Source organism: Macaca fascicularis, chromosome 7 (genome assembly GCF_037993035.2).
Source record: "Macaca fascicularis isolate 582-1 chromosome 7, T2T-MFA8v1.1".
NCBI classification, from domain to species: Eukaryota; Metazoa; Chordata; class Mammalia; order Primates; family Cercopithecidae; genus Macaca; species Macaca fascicularis.
The window spans coordinates 132,058,165-132,073,397 of NC_088381.1; the positions used below are offsets into that span (position 1 = coordinate 132,058,165).

The following is a 15,233-nucleotide window of genomic DNA, read 5'->3' on the forward strand; positions in this document are numbered from 1 at the left end:
GTAGGCTAGGCACGGTGGCTCCCAGCACTTTGGGAGCCTGAGACGGGCAGATTGCTTCAGGTCAGGAGCTCAAGACCAGCCTGGTCAGCATGGTGAAACCCTCTCTCTACTAAAAATACAAAATAAAATTAAAATACAAAAAAAAAATAGCTGGGCATGGTGGCAGGCGCCCGTAATCCCAGCTACTTGCGAGGCTGAGGCATGAGAATCGCTTGAACCCAGGAGGCGGAGGTTGCAGCGAGCCCAGATCGTGACACTGCACTCCAGCCTGGGTAACAGAGTGAGACTTCATCTAAAAGAAAGAAATAAATGAATAGCCACATGTGTCTAGTGGCCATATTGCAAGCAAGATAACCACCCTTAACAATTAAAGCCCGTTTGCCTGGTGTGAACCTCTATGGTTATGCTGCTGTTTCTCGCGTGATTGACTTCAGAGTTTCCCTTTACTTCCTTCCGTGGTGGATGAGGGACCTGGTCTTGCCACACCACTTGCCTCACTTCTTTCCTCTAATTTCTCCAGCATCACAATTGCCTTCAGAGTGAAAAGAAATTAAAAATAGGGGCAGGGTATAATCCACTTGCTATCTAAATAGTGCTGGGCTGGAGGACACAGGCAGATACGAGCAACAGAAGGTTCTGGAGTTGAGTACTACCCATCATTGAGTCTGGAACTTTTCTGGTACTGAGAAAAACCTCCTGTGTCCACACTCGCTTCCCTTTGGACAAGTCAGTGTTTCACACACTTTTTCTGTTTTCAGCAACTGGAAAAGGAGCTGGTAGAACGTCAGCCTCAAGTGGACTTGCTGCAGGAGACTTCAAACAGCCTTCTCATTAAGGGACATGGAGAAGACTACATTGAAGCTGAAGAAAAGGTGCATGTTATTGAGAAGAAACTCAAACAGTTACGAGAGCAAGTGTCCCAAGATTTAATGTCCTTGCAGGGAACCCAGGTGAGTCTACTTGTAGCTTTTAAATGTAAAGATTACCATATTACATGCAAACAGGACAGCAGTGTTGCAGCCATGCTCTAAGACAGAGGCCAGAAGCAAGGGCCAGGTGGTCCGAGCAGGGCCTCATGTCGTGCCCTTTTCTAGCTGTGCAGACTTAAAGAGCTATATGTGCTCTTTGAATCTGTTTTGTCATTTTTAAAAGGGGGTAGGGGGTGACAATTTTTTAAATTTTTTTTTAAAGGAATTGACTAATTTTTGTATTTTTTGTAGAGAAGGGTTCTTGCCATGCTGCCCAGGCTGGTCTTGAACTCCTGACCTCAAGGAATCCAAAGTTCTGGCATTACAGGCATGAGCCACCGCACCTGGCCTACTTTAAAGTGGGATCCAACTCAAAACAAAGGGAATGCCCAGACTGTGGCCTCACCAGACTTAGGGCAGGTCTATTTTCTCCTAAGCAGCCTAGACTCTCTTGGTGGCCACATGATCTCATCACTGACCTGTGATGAGCTCACCATCAACTCGAACTGCTGCTGCTAAACTCAGTCTCCCCAGCTCTGTGCTATGGGTTGGTTTTTAATATGGGTTGACTTTTCCTTGTTTACATTCCTTTTTGTCTGTTGTTGTTGGGAGTGAGAGCAATAGAAGAGCCCCTTCAGGAAAGATTTAAGACTGGGCACAGTGGCTCATGCCTATAATCCCAGCACTTTGGGAGGCCAAGGCAGGTGGATCACTTAAGTCCAGGAGTTTGAGACCAGCCTGGGCAACATGGTGAAACCCCATCTCTGCAAAGAAAATACAAAACCAGTTGCGGTGGTGCATGCCTATAATTCCAGCTACTCAGGAGGCTGAGGTGGAAGGATTGAGTTTGGGAGGTCAAAGCTGCAGTGACCTGTGATTGTGCCAGTGCACTCCAGCCTGGGTGACACAGTGAAACTGTCTAAAACAAACAAAAAAGTTTGATTTAAGCTGGGGGAGGGTGAGCTGTATCATGAAGAATCTGCGTGAAACACATTTCTGTACTCAACCTTTGGGGTCCTAATTTCAGAACCCAACCCCACCCCTGCCCAGCTTCGATGAGGTAGACTCAGGGGACCAGCTTCCCACAGCATCTGTGCCAGCTCCCCGAGCAAAGGTAAGCAGCCCCTTTCCTTCTGTGAGAACCTCACTGGCTATTTTTAAAAGTCACTGAGTTGAGGGACACTTTGGATTCCAAGAGCCCATTAGCCATTTCAGGACAGCACAGGTCTCTGCTGACCCATAGAGAGGCTTACTCCAATTTTTTTTTTAATTAAAATACTCTTTTTAAGAACTTAAAGTCTGCCTTCTAGTCACTCTTCTTTGGGAGCACCGTAGGTTGTGAACGAGAGCTCTTAGTGTTGCTAAAGGGTTTTCCTGATTTTGCCATTAAAAACAGATCAACAAACTTGACCCTGAAACTCTTGAGTAGATGAACTGAATTATTTCCTACCTCAGGTGACATTTAATATTACTCTAGTCTCCAAAGTTTGGCTATAACACAACATAAAGGTGGTATATAATTTAAGGGAGGATTTTTTTGTTTTATCATTGATAGGACTAAACTGTCTTCAACTTACTAACTGGAGTTTCTTTACCCAGCAGTTGAGAGCAGCGAGAACTACAGAAGGCGAGGAGGAGACAGAGAGCAGGTAACAGGGCTTTACCGTGACAGCAGTCCTTTCCCCTGCTCCACACTCCCACTGCCTCAGTCTTGCCAATGCCACTATCAAGGTCCTTGCAAAAATCTGGTTTTGTTTTGTCTGGAAAGGGCTGGTCTTCTCCTCTGAAACTGAACCCCAACCGTTGGCCCCATTTAAATCTCAGGTCTTGGATTTCTTACTTACATAAGCGGGGGGTCAGGTACTAGAGTGGGTCGTGCCTGTGGAGCCTCCCAATTGGCTCTCAACCTCCTCTGTTGGCAGGGTCCCCGGCAGCACACGGCCGCAGCGCTCCTTCCTCTCGAGGGTGATCCGGGCAGCCCTGCCCCTGCAGCTGCTGCTCCTGCTGCTGCTGCTCCTGGCCTGCCTTCTGCCCTCCTCCGAAGAAGACTACAGCTGCACTCAGGCAAACAACTTTGCCCGGTCTTTTTACCCCATGCTGAGGTACACCAACGGGCCACCCCCGACATAAAGGACGTAGTTGGCCACAGGCCACACCACCTGCCTGATTGCTAAGGGTGCCCAGCACGTGGCCCCAGACCAATCTGAGTGACTTAGTGTTGGCAAGGTCCGGGGACCTATGCAGACACCTTCTTCTGGGCTTGCCCGGCACGCTCTCTGAAAGCCCAGGGCAGCTTTCAAATTGTGTTCCTCCCCAGGGGCAGGGAACCTGTGCGGCAGTTGCCCCGGGTATTTTGGCAAAACTAGTTGATTGGTTTAGGGATCTCTGGAAATGTCAATTTCCTGAAGAGCCAAGCACTTTGTGAATTCTGGTTTATTTGTAAAACAGCATTATTATAATGTAGGTATGGTCAATGAGCAGTGGTGTCCCTCACGTATATTATAGAAGCGAGCGAGCACATTCCACCCTAGAAATGGTTCAGAAACTCGTAGGCACCCTTAGCTGATGGAAACAATCACATTTAATATGTTTAGAATCAGTTTTACTCCAATCAGCTGGCAATTTTGAGCTACCAGTTATACACCAAAATGTTCTGTTCAGTACCTAGCTCTGCTCTTTTATATTGCTTTAAATTTTTTAAGAAATTATATTGCATGGATGTGGTTATTTGTGCATATTTTTTAACAATGCCCAATCTGTATGAATAATGTAAACTTCGATTTTTTTAAAAAATCAGATTTTAGCTGGAGCTTTTGACTAATGTACAGTAAATGCCAAACTACCGACTTGATAGAGATGTTTTTGTAAGTTAAATTTTCTAAGACTTTTTCACATCCAAAGTGATGCTTTGGGTTTTAACCGTTTGGCCACGGCAGGGGTTCGGGTTGAGGGGGTGGGGGTTGGTACGGAAACTTGAAGCTGTTTGTGATATGTACAACTCAGATGTTTCTCATTAAAAAACAAAATTAGCCAGACTTCTGTTGTACTGAATTCTATAACAAAGCAGTTCAAAGGTATGCTTAATCTTCCAAAGAACAAAAATTATTTTTAAAATATTGGGGAGGACCTTTTATTCTAAACTAGTAAGTCTTATTTAACTTTTACAGAATTAACTTTTAGCTCTGGACCCTTGTGTATGTGTAAATTCTCAGTGTGTGACCTTCAGATGCTGTAGGGAATGGCAAAGGCAACATGGCATGAGAGGTGGACACGAAGGGAGGGATCTTATACCCAGTTTCTTTTTTTTTTTTTTTGACAGTGTTTCACTCTGTCACCCAGGCTGGAGTGCAATGGCCCAATCTTGGCTCACTGCAACCTTCACCTCCCAGGTTCAAGCCATTCTCATGCCTCAGCCTCCTGAGTAGCTGGGATTACAAGCACACCCCACCATGCCTGGCTAATTTTTGTATTTTTAATAGAGACGGGGTTTTGCCATGTTGGCCAGGCTGGTTTCAAACTCCTGACCTCAAGTGATCTGCCCACCTTAGCCTCCCAAAATGTGAGCCACCGTGCTTGGATTCCCAGCCTGCTCCATGGTAAATTAACAGGCAAAGCCCCTTGTTGTCCATTTAAGTCCAGTAACATTTTACTTTCTAACTAAACAAAGAGGATAGGCATCAGCATTTCCCCTTTCTTGATTGGAAGATACTGAACACAGTTCCTAGTTCCTAACCTGCATCTGTTGGCAGACACAGCTGACCACACAATCCCAGTACCCTCCTCCCCTTCTCTGCAAAGCACAAACCTCAGGGGAAAGCAGTGAAGCTCATCAGTAGCTGAAGCCTCAACTTTCCACATTGGTGCCCCTCATGAGTGAGACATCCGCAAGGCCTGGGCAGTTAGTTAGGGAGACCATCTGAAGAGAATCTGTCTTCACTTTACCTTCAGTGTTTAAAGTTACCAAATTGTTGGATTGATACAGAAAGGAAGGTGGTTTTTAACCACATAACTAACTTCAAAGTAGTTTAACTCTTTAAAATTATTTTCATGGATTACAATGATCCCAGAGGGAAACTGAAGTGAAAATGTTACCCAAGATTTTTCTTTAGGCCACCGAGTTGATTAGAAGGTCACAGATCCATCCGTTGCTTCAGGCAAAAGAGTATCTCCGTCTTCCATTCCAAATGAGGTGAGTGAGTGAGAGGCCTTTTCTGCCCTTAAGTAGAGATGTGGGACAAGTCAAAGTTGCAGTGAAAGGAAGTGTGGTCTGCATTTCAAGGCCTAATACTGTGCATATCAATTTTCGTCTCTTCCTCAGGATGAAGGCCTTTAATCTGGTTTGCCCCCCCATCTCCAGGGAGGCCACTGTAGCTTCTTTCACTCAGAGCTCAGTGTATTCCCAAAACTCTTTTATGAGGTAGTCTGGGTTTTATATCGTCTGCAAATCTTTCATTGCCCACATGCAAGGGACATTTTCATATGACTCTTGGCACTAAGATAACTTCAAATGAATGAATTGCTTTTCTCCCCATCTCTAAAGGATATAATTCTAATCAAACTCAGAAAGAATGATTACAGAAAATCTATCCAAATAATTGATGCACTAGATACCAGGACTTGTGTGGGCCCCATTTTACTTGTGTACACGGGACCTGTGGTCATAAATCAATCACAGGTGTGAGATGAGCTGACTAAACATGAGATTGTTCTTTTTAAGAAGCCATACATTAAAGCAGAGCTTCTTCACTCTTCTGAAATCGTACTCAACCATTTGTGTTCAGATGCCCTTTCCCAGGAAAACTAGCCCTGGTTTTCATCAAATTCTCAAAGGACTCTCTAACCCCAAAATACTAGAATTCAGAATAGAATGTAGACACTACTTAGCCTAATTACTGTAAGTTCTCACACTCAGCCCCCAACAAATACATTTTTAAAGCCAAAATAATGAAACACTTTATTTATATCATGTTAAACTCTCTGCGACAGTGCCACAGACATTAAAGGGACACAGTAAGGAAAACACTCCCTGGGGGAAGGGAAAGCAGGTCTCACAATCTGCTTTCACATAGCAGCAAACATTCATTTCTACAAGGCCCAAATGTAAAGCCTGCAAATGAAATCAACAAATTAGTGTAATGGTACAAAGCATTCGTCTGAGAAAATGGCAAATGATAGCCAACCAACAGGCTCTGAGGTACACACTGATAAAAGGCATAGGACCCACAGTTAAGGCATTGAGACACCCAACAGAGGAAACAACGGCAAAAACATCCATTGTACAGTCAACGGGAACTGTTCGCAGCTGGCATCGCCACTCCTTATGTGCTTCCCATAGAGGAAACCCACTACCAGTTACCAGTGGCTGGTCCTACAAGTGAATAGGATCCCTGGAATTAAAAAAAAAAAAAAAAAAAAAAGGCCGGGCGCAGTGGCTCACACCTGTAATCCCAGCACTTTGGAAGGCCGAGGCGGGCAGATCACAAGGTCAGGAGATCAAGACCACGGTGAAACCCCGTCTCTACTAAAAAAAATACAAAAAATTAGCCAGGCGTGGTGGCGGGCGCCTATAGTCACAGCTACTCAGGAGGCTGAGGCAGGAGAATGGCATAAACCCGGGAGGCGGAGCTTGCAGTGAGCTGAGATCGTGCCACTGCACTCCAGCCTGGGGGACAGAGCGAAACTCCGTCTCAAAAAAAAAAACAAAAACAAAACAAACAAAAAAAATCCTTGACCCAAAGCAACAGAAATGGCACTACAGTCACACATCACAGACAATGCGCATCTTAGGAGCCGCCACTGGAGCCAAAATTCCAGCAAGTTTGAGAGCTATAAAAGAAGTGGCACGTGTTTTCACACTATGATACTATATCACACCACAGGGAAGCATCAGTGCCTAAAAGGTGTGAGTTTTACACGAGTACACTTCCAAGGAACATGTTCCATGTGTTTGGGGAAAGCAGTCACAGATCGCAGTACCCACTAGCTCACGAACCTGGGATGGGACGATGGGAATAATAGAATGCATCTTATTTTTCCATCTGTCATTGCTGTTCTGTAAAGGTTCATGCAGACCCACCTAAGCTGAGGAGACGGGATCTAAAGGTACAGCAGAAGACAACCCTAAGTTTACCACCCCTCCATTCTGCTGCGACTCAGCTCACAAAGCAGATTCTCACAGAAGCAAGTCCGGGGGCAGGAGCAGTACTGGCCCGCTGGGCAAGCAGAAGACTTGCATGCCAGTCCAAGCTTTGCCATGGGTAGTTTTACAACCTCGAATATGGGTAGTTTTACAACCTCGAATAGGTGAATTTGCCCCCTTGGGCTTTAATTTACACAGATATGAAAGGTGGAGTTAAACTTTTATGTGAGAGGTTTACAGACTTACTGTGTCTGTAGGGGTGTTCTGGACATTGTGGTGGGAGGTAAGGGGGTATTACAAGGGGGCCCCATTTAAATCACAGCAGCCATGCATGTCATGTTGCACCTGACAGAGAGATTCTGCAGTTTTAAAATATTTGTCTTTAGATTTTTAAACTGGTTGAAGTGCATGGTCACTGTCAGCACTGGACTTGGACTGCCTGCATTCAGCTCTTATCACCTCCCCATGTGACCTTGAGCGAGTTTGCTTAGACCCTGTCTAGTTCCACAACCAGAAAATCAGGACAATAGCAGTTATTATAATAAGGATTAAATATGAATATCTGAGGCATTGAGAACTGTGTCTGGCACAAATATTATCTTTAGGTACTAAATAATGTGTTTTCATCTTTTTAAAAGGTTTTCAGCAACTGAAAAAAAATGTGGCGGGGCTGGGCACAGTGGCTCACGCCTGTAAGCTCAGCACTTTGGGAGGCCTTGGCAGGCAGATCACTGGAGCCCAGGAGTTCAGGACCAGCCTGGGGAGCATAGTAAAACCCCATCTCTACAAATACTAAAAGAATTAGCCAGGCGTGGTGTTGTGCACCTGTAGTCCTGGTTACTCAGCAAGGGTGGGAATGGGGTGGGATGGGGCGCTGAGTGGGAGGATCGCTTGAGCCCAGGAGGTCAAGGCTGCAGTGAGCCATGATGGCGCCACTGCACTGCACTCTAGCCTAGGCAACAGGAGTCAGACCCTGTCTCAAAAAAAAAATAATAATAAACAGTGTCAAATCTTATTAAATGAAGATACTTTGTTTCAAAATAGGCCTATAAACAGAAGGTTCACTTTGAATTTGTAAAGTCCCTTAGTAGATGTCATAAGAACCAAACCCTGTTTTCACATGCTAGAAAATTCTAGAATTGCTTCAACTCCACTTACATGTATAAATATATATGGATATATAATGTGGCTCTGCCAAGTATTGGTAACTGATGTTTCTTCCTTACTGAAATCTAAAATAGTTGCCCTTCCAGCTGAGTTAGCAGGGGAAGTGTTCCAGATCAAGACTCGCACTGCACAGCTCCCATCGATTTTGCACTGTTTTATTTTTAATGCAGTTAAGAGTCCTCAGATTTGTTACTAGGCTGACAGCTTTGTCTCATGTTCCCACCTTAATTTTTTTAGAAAAATCCCTTCAAGACTATTTTAGGGTCAAATCTTTTGTAGTCAGTCGTGGTGGGCAGTGACTATGAGACAGGCCTGACAGGGGTGCCGTGAGAACAGAGGGAGATTTGGTGAGAATAGCTCAGCTGGAAACTCACTGTGCGGCGCTCCTGATACTGCCCACTCGAGGCTCTAAAGGGATTGCCATTGGCAGTTCGCTCCCAGGAGTAGAAGTGAACACATCTGTCTTAAGATCTACTCTCAAAAAAAAAAAAAAATATATATATATATATATATATATATATATATATTCCACGTTAATTTTTTTTTTTTTTTGAGACAGGGTCTTCTCTGTCACCCAGGCTGGAGTACGATGGTATGATCTCGGCTCACTACAGCCTTGATCCCCCCAGGTTCAGGTGATCCTCCCACCTCAGCCTCCCAGGTAGCTGGAACTACAGGCCTGCACCACCACACCTGGCTAATTTTTGTATTTTTCGTAGGACAGGGTTTCTCCATGTTGCCCAGTCTGGAGTCAAACTCCTGGGCTCAAGTGGTTCACCCGCCTCAACCTCCCAAAGTGCTGGGATTACAGGCGTGAGCCACCGCATCTGGCCTTGTTTTGGTTTTTTATGTTTTTGTTACCTGGTAATCTCTTTTAAAAATACATTTAATAGAATTTCACTGGCACATAATGAGTTGTTGAAGGCTGCCTTCTTTGCCTCTTACTTCCTACTCTCCAGCTTCCAAACCCCTCTATTGGGAGTGGGGCATTCTAGGCTGATCAGGAGGAAAGAAGCTGACACTAACACTGGTTCCCTGGTTCCTATGAAACCAAGCTTATCCTGCCTGTACTAAATCTTACTAAGGCTTTAACACTGAGTCACTAAGAATAACTTCAAACTGCCTCAGAACGCAGACATCAGTGTGTTCTCTAGGTACTTGTCCAAGCGTTTCTGAAACAGCTAAGCTCAACTTTTAGTAAAATTGCACCAATATCAAAATTACAGATTATTCAAAGTCTTACTAGCAAAAACCAGTCTTGGTAACACTGAATGTAATCTTCCTAATGACTTAGTAAATACAGGATGTGCTAGCCAAAGTGAACATATTTTTTAAAAATATATATTTAATATCACAAGGTAATTGTTTAAAACATTACTGCAATAATGAAACATGATTATTTAATTGCTCACTTTCAAAGTATGCTGTTACTCATTTTGCACATTCACTGTGTTTTTGACATTTCAGAGGTGCCCTTCTTCATATCCTGTTTATGGTTCCACTTGAAATAAGAACTAATACTTTTACTGTTTCTTTTTCACCCAGCCCACCATATAAATTTTCCAATAAGAAAATATTTTTAAAAGCGCTCTCAAGTGTAAAAGAATTTTTTCTTGCTATAAATAATTATCCCTAAATATTTCTGTTTAAGGAGAGTTCACAAACTGGGTCTTGTTCAAGGGGTGTACTCATCAAGGCTATACAGTGTGGCCCCAGAACTGACACGCTGGGGTGCATAGCTACTCATCCACCCATAAAACAGCACGCCATGCACATCCACAGCCCAAAGTGTCCCTGACTACTTGGGGTAGCTGATGTGGCAGTTGTGGCTGCTACTTATGAGGTTGTACAAGATGGAAACTGCATCCACAGTGCCCCAGGGAAACACTGTGGCTGTCACCCACACCCACAGGAGAGAACCCCATTCCTGCAAACATGGCCTTTCTCCAGCACCCATCCTGGCCCAATGGGACAACAGGTTTAAGGAAGGGCAGTTCCAGGAGCAGGGAGATTTGTATCTCCCACAGTTCTCCATGAAAATGATCACATGTTCATATACACATACCCCAAATTATTGGCAGGCTCTGTGAATGCAAATCAAGAGGGACAAATCTGTGCAGCTGGCAGCAAGGTCAGGGAGAGAACATGACTCATCCCAGCTTGACTACAGTCCCTCTGGCCTTTGACAGAATAAGCATCATGATATGATCAGTCCCCACAGGCCTGGGAGGTAAGTACGCAGATGTCACGGGGGTTTTCAATCTTACAATCAAGTGGTCCAGAAAAAAGCATACAAAGGTCAACTCTCAAAGGGAAGGGTAGTGTGTACTGCAAAAGAAGGGTTAGCCCACTTCCTGTAAGCAGGTCACTTCCTCTCCCCTCTGATTCACGGCCCTTCCAAGTCAGATTTCCACCATTCATTCCAAAACCTTTAAGATGTTTCACAAAGGGAAGGAAGGAAGATGGAAAGTAAGAATACCACATTGAGATCCTATGAGGCCATTCAGTGTGGAAACGCTGCATTCAAATGTGCCCTCCGCTAACAAGGAAAACTATGGCTTCCTCCCCCTGACTCCTGGGAGTTGGGGAGGGCGAGGGAAGGACGGTACAAGACCAAGCCTGCCATCACCAAATGATGGACCACACAGCAGAAAGATGAAGCCCAGGCTCCCGACACACGAGTTCACGCTTCAGCCTGTGACCTCTGTGGGCCCGTTCACCTCAGGGCCAGGCGTCACTGAGATTGTGGGTTCTGGGAGCCCTCTTTGTTTTTACTGTCCTCTGCCGGGCTGCACGCGGACCCCGTGATGGAGGACTTGCACCCGCGAAGCACGTGGGCATTCAGCATCTCCAGCAGCAGGTCATACACTGGGACCACGTTTTTGCACTTCATGCTGAGCAGATGTTCCATGCCCTTGTTACTATGGGGACAAAAAGGTGCTGAGATTCCCTCCTCCAAGGCAGCCACAGGAACACCGAAGACTTCCCCAGATTCCTGCTCAGAGTCAGTCTACCCCACCCCTAACTCCACTCTTCCCCCAGCCCATTTATCCATGGCTCATGCATCCAGCTCCCCCTGATAATTTAGGCTCAAGGGCAAGGACATTGTCAGCCTCTGTGTCCCACCACACACCCATGATGGCCTGGCACATAGGACAATAGATTCTCATTATTTGCAGTAATCATGTTCTATAAAATCATTGTGAACACTGACTCCTCACTCCTAGGGGAAATACAGGGTTAGGTTCCTGCAAGCCTCTGGCCACATCTTCATCAGCTGATCAATACAAAACCTTGTTTTATGTGTGTTTCCTTCTAAAGATGCCTTATGTAATCAATACTATTGACTCATTAACATTGAACTCATGGCCAACAGCACTATAACTCACACCTGAGCAAAGCTTAACACATACTTTCTCCATAAGGCACATCACAGCTTTTTCACACCAAGGAACACTAGACAGCTCTTCAGCCCCACACCAGGGGGCCATTTTCAACAATGAAGTCACTCACCAAAGGCTCAAAAATGTAAAACCATGGCACTAAGTAGACCAAATAAAGGACACTTGTTGACAGTAGGAGAGCAGCTGCTTGTTCCGTCTCAGCTGGGACTGTGCATGAAGGGCAACTCAAAGTTTTTGCCACTCTGTTCATGACCTCAAAAACACCACGAATATTGATTTTGGGGTTACAAAGAAATTTTAGCAAGCAGATAAATTTACATTGAAGGAATCTACAAACAGGATCTGTTCTGCAAATGGCTGTATGCTGAGTAATCATTAAAGGGGAAAGGCAGAGGTCTTCATCTCCTCTCACTTAAGATTCTTGAGGTGTATATTGTCCTTCTGCGTAGCCTTTAGACTTGCCTCCTCAGTGACCAATTAATTACCTTCTATCCTCCCCTCCCCTCCTCCAGCTCCAGGGCAAGGCTACCCTCATCGTGGGTGACACCAAGCACTGAGCATCATTGTACCAACAGTAGCCACCACTACACACCCTCTTCATCAGCACGCACAATTACATTTCCTGATGAGAAACGCCCTACCCACAGCCCTTCTTTCCTAAATCTGCTGGGCCCACCACTTCTCTTAAGTCTTATCCTTAATTTCCTGATGCCATCGAAAGAACAACTCTTAGGGAAGCATTTGTGCACTTCTCCATATCACCAGCTCGAGGGGCCATCTAGGAGAGCGGGTCTTAGCCTCTCCACAAAAAATGACCTCAGGGCCTCAGCCCTGGGTGGTATAAAGAAGAGTGGCAGTTCATGTTAGGGGAGGAACTGTCCCTTTTAGGAGTCCATAAACAGGCTATAAACCCCAGCAACTGAAAAACCGATGAACCACCAGTGGCTGCCATGCAGATCTTGTAAGATACCACATGACATTCCTTCCGTGTCCACTCTGTACCCATCTTTGGCTACAGGTGTGTGAATTGACAAATCCCCCGTTCACTTTCAGGCATCATTTTCCTTAACCTGCAGACACTTTTCCCAAATCACTTCACCCTCCGTTGAGCCCATAATCCCACCCCACGCCCGAGCGGAGCAGCTCCTGAGAGCACGTACCTCGCATGCCTGACGTGGGACAGGAGCATCAGGAGGTTAGCCAGGCGCATGGATTGCTGCTGGGAGGAGATGCCGCTCTTGGCGATCACCCAGACCAAAGCGTCGGTCACGGCGTTCAGCAAGTGGGCCAGCTTCCGGCTGCTGTCAGCATCCTGGGTCGCTGTGACCAGAGGGTACATATCTGGACAAAGAATAAAAGCCACAAGTCATTGCTCTGAGCAAAGGAGCGGAAGTCGTATGCTCAGCTGTCCTGTGTGCCTGCTCCGAGGTAATCTGGGTGCTTTGACAGCTGCATGTGTGGCAAGACCTTATAAGCATGGTCTTACCTCCCCAGGGGCTCTTCCCTGACAGCCAGTCCCATCACAGAGCTAGAAGAGAAGCCTGGCCTAATGCAGACAGACTAAATTGCCACTTGAAGTGCCCACCAGACCCATAATTGTGGCCTTGCCATGGCAAGTGTATCTAGTCTCCTGAAACCATTCCATGGTGTTTCTCATCTGCAGCAACAGACACAGAGATGGTCAGAAGGCGAGATTAATTCTACTTTTACCCCATGGAGGGCTCCCCATCTAAAGGGAGTTTAATAAAGGAATGGCCAATATGATGAAGCCTCCTCTGCCACCTCCTTGTGTGTACCACACGCCTCGGACAGCCATGGCAGGGCCCCTGCTGCCACCTCTACATTCTCACTTGAGTGGCACCTGGCTGGGGCAGGAAGACCACTGATTTGGAGTCAGATGGACCTACTTCCTAGCCACCATCTGGAGCTCTCTGAGCCTCAGTTCCTCACTGAGCAATGCATGCAGGAACACATCTGCTTAGGTCCCCACAACCATGCCCTGGGTAGGCTGCCTCCCCCATCCTGCCCTGCCCTGTGTTTAACTCCCCTCCAACTCTAGGGCTGAGACACTGTGGCATCCCAGTGGCAGCAAAGTAACAGCTCAGGTAAATCTCCTCCCCGCCCCCCGCCCCGGACCCCTGACTCCTTGATTCCCTTTAATAATTAGCTTCTCTTCCAGGCTTTCCATTTCAAAGCAAGAATAAATATGTGAAATCAACCAGGGAGCTGCTGAGTCTTGGCTATCATGAAACTGAAGATGGCTGGTGCTCCGCATCCACAGAATTTGTTTTGGTAGTTTTTGTTCTCTATTTTTATTGGCATTTTCAGTTCAATTAAGCCAGCTCAATTCAACTAATTTCAACTCAGTTAAGGCAACAGATGTACTGAAGCACAATTATGTAAGTGTAGTGCTTTGCCACATCCCTAGGGACCTCCATAATGTCTGATGATGCAGATTTAAAATATTCATCTTTTCAATAGCCCTGAAGCCGCTTCTCCGACCCTCCTGCTCACTTTGTTCTCCACACTGGTTCTTCCAGAGTCCCCCCACATCCTCAGACCTCCCACTGTCACCCCAGAGATGACTTGCCCTCCCACTTCAGAGGAAACAAGACCCTACCCTTGACCCCGTGTGTCCCCTTCTGAGTGGCCAAAATGCAGATCTGCTCATGGGGCTTCCTTTAATGGCTTCCCAGCTAATAGGATCAAGTCCAAACCACCTGGTGCAGCTATCAGGGGTACTAGGGCCCTCCCTGCTCCTCTCATCTGCAGTTCCCACCACACCTCGCCTTGAGTTCCCCTCAAGGTGACGCTCTGAACATGCTCAACTTGCTGCTTGGAAACTCTCCTTCCTCTTTCTCTACCCTGATTCTCTTGCTCATTTATACCCATTCCTCCTGTGGATTCCAACATGGTCATGAAATTCCTTCTGGAAGCTTCCCCCAACCTCCCTACCATCCCACCCTAAGTCTGGTCTGAGGTGTCCCCTGATGCTCTGACAGTGCCCTGTTTATCCCCAGCAAAGGCTCCACATTGCCCCACATGCTGGATGTCTGCTTGTCCCCACACACACTCCACAGCCACCCTTCTGCCCTCAGCAAGACTGGACATGAGTGCTTTGAGGGCACAGACCGTTTTTTTTTGTTTGTTTTGTTATGTTTGTTTGTTTTTGAGACAGAGTCTCGCTTTGGAGTGCAGTGGTGGGATCTCGGTTGACTGCAACCTTCGCCTCCCAGTTTCAAGCAATTCTCCTGCCTCAGCCTCCCTAGTAGCTGGGATTACAGGTGCACGCCACCATGGCCCGGCAAATTTTTTGTATTTTTAGTAGAGATGGGGTTTCATCATGCTGGCCAGGCTGGTCTCAAACTCCTGACCTCATGATCCACCCGCCTCGGCCTCCCAAAGTGCTGGGATTACAAGTGTGAGCCACTGTGCCCGGCCAGACCCTTATTTTTTTGACCAAACTCACCATCATATTTGAAATGGTAAATATGCATGCTAATGTATGTGTTAGGTACACACAGAAAATTATCAAAAGTACAGAGAAAATTATTT

General features: G+C 46.1%; 2 protein-coding genes across 22 annotated transcripts in view; one reads left to right on the forward strand and one right to left on the reverse strand.

Moving 5' to 3' along the window:
- SYNE2 (spectrin repeat containing nuclear envelope protein 2) overlaps positions 1-4,003 on the forward strand; it is a 376,210-nt gene extending 372,207 nt beyond the window's left edge. For 11 of the 18 annotated variants that reach the window (XM_065548888.1, XM_065548887.1, XM_005561459.4 and 8 more), the window contains 4 exons: positions 759-950; positions 1,996-2,082; positions 2,568-2,617; positions 2,891-4,003. In XM_065548888.1, coding sequence (XP_065404960.1) covers positions 759-950; positions 1,996-2,082; positions 2,568-2,617; positions 2,891-3,098 — 537 coding nt within the window. In that variant the 3' untranslated portion in view covers positions 3,099-4,003. The remainder of the gene's footprint in view (positions 1-758; positions 951-1,995; positions 2,083-2,567; positions 2,618-2,890) is intronic. The other 7 variants (XM_065548891.1, XM_065548894.1, XM_005561461.3 and 4 more) reach the window with 1 other exon arrangement.
- The window catches only part of ESR2 (estrogen receptor 2), a 68,940-nt gene continuing 57,092 nt past the window's right edge, over positions 3,386-15,233 (reverse strand). The window contains exons 8-9 of one of the 4 annotated variants that reach the window (XM_015453888.4): positions 12,839-13,019; positions 3,386-5,184 (exon numbers count right to left, since the gene is read on the reverse strand). In XM_015453888.4, coding sequence (XP_015309374.2) covers positions 5,091-5,184; positions 12,839-13,019 — 275 coding nt within the window. In that variant the 3' untranslated portion in view covers positions 3,386-5,090. Of the gene's footprint in view, positions 5,185-8,975; positions 11,196-12,838; positions 13,020-15,233 lie in introns of those variants that run through there. The other 3 variants (XM_065548898.2, XM_065548897.2, XM_015453887.4) reach the window with 3 other exon arrangements.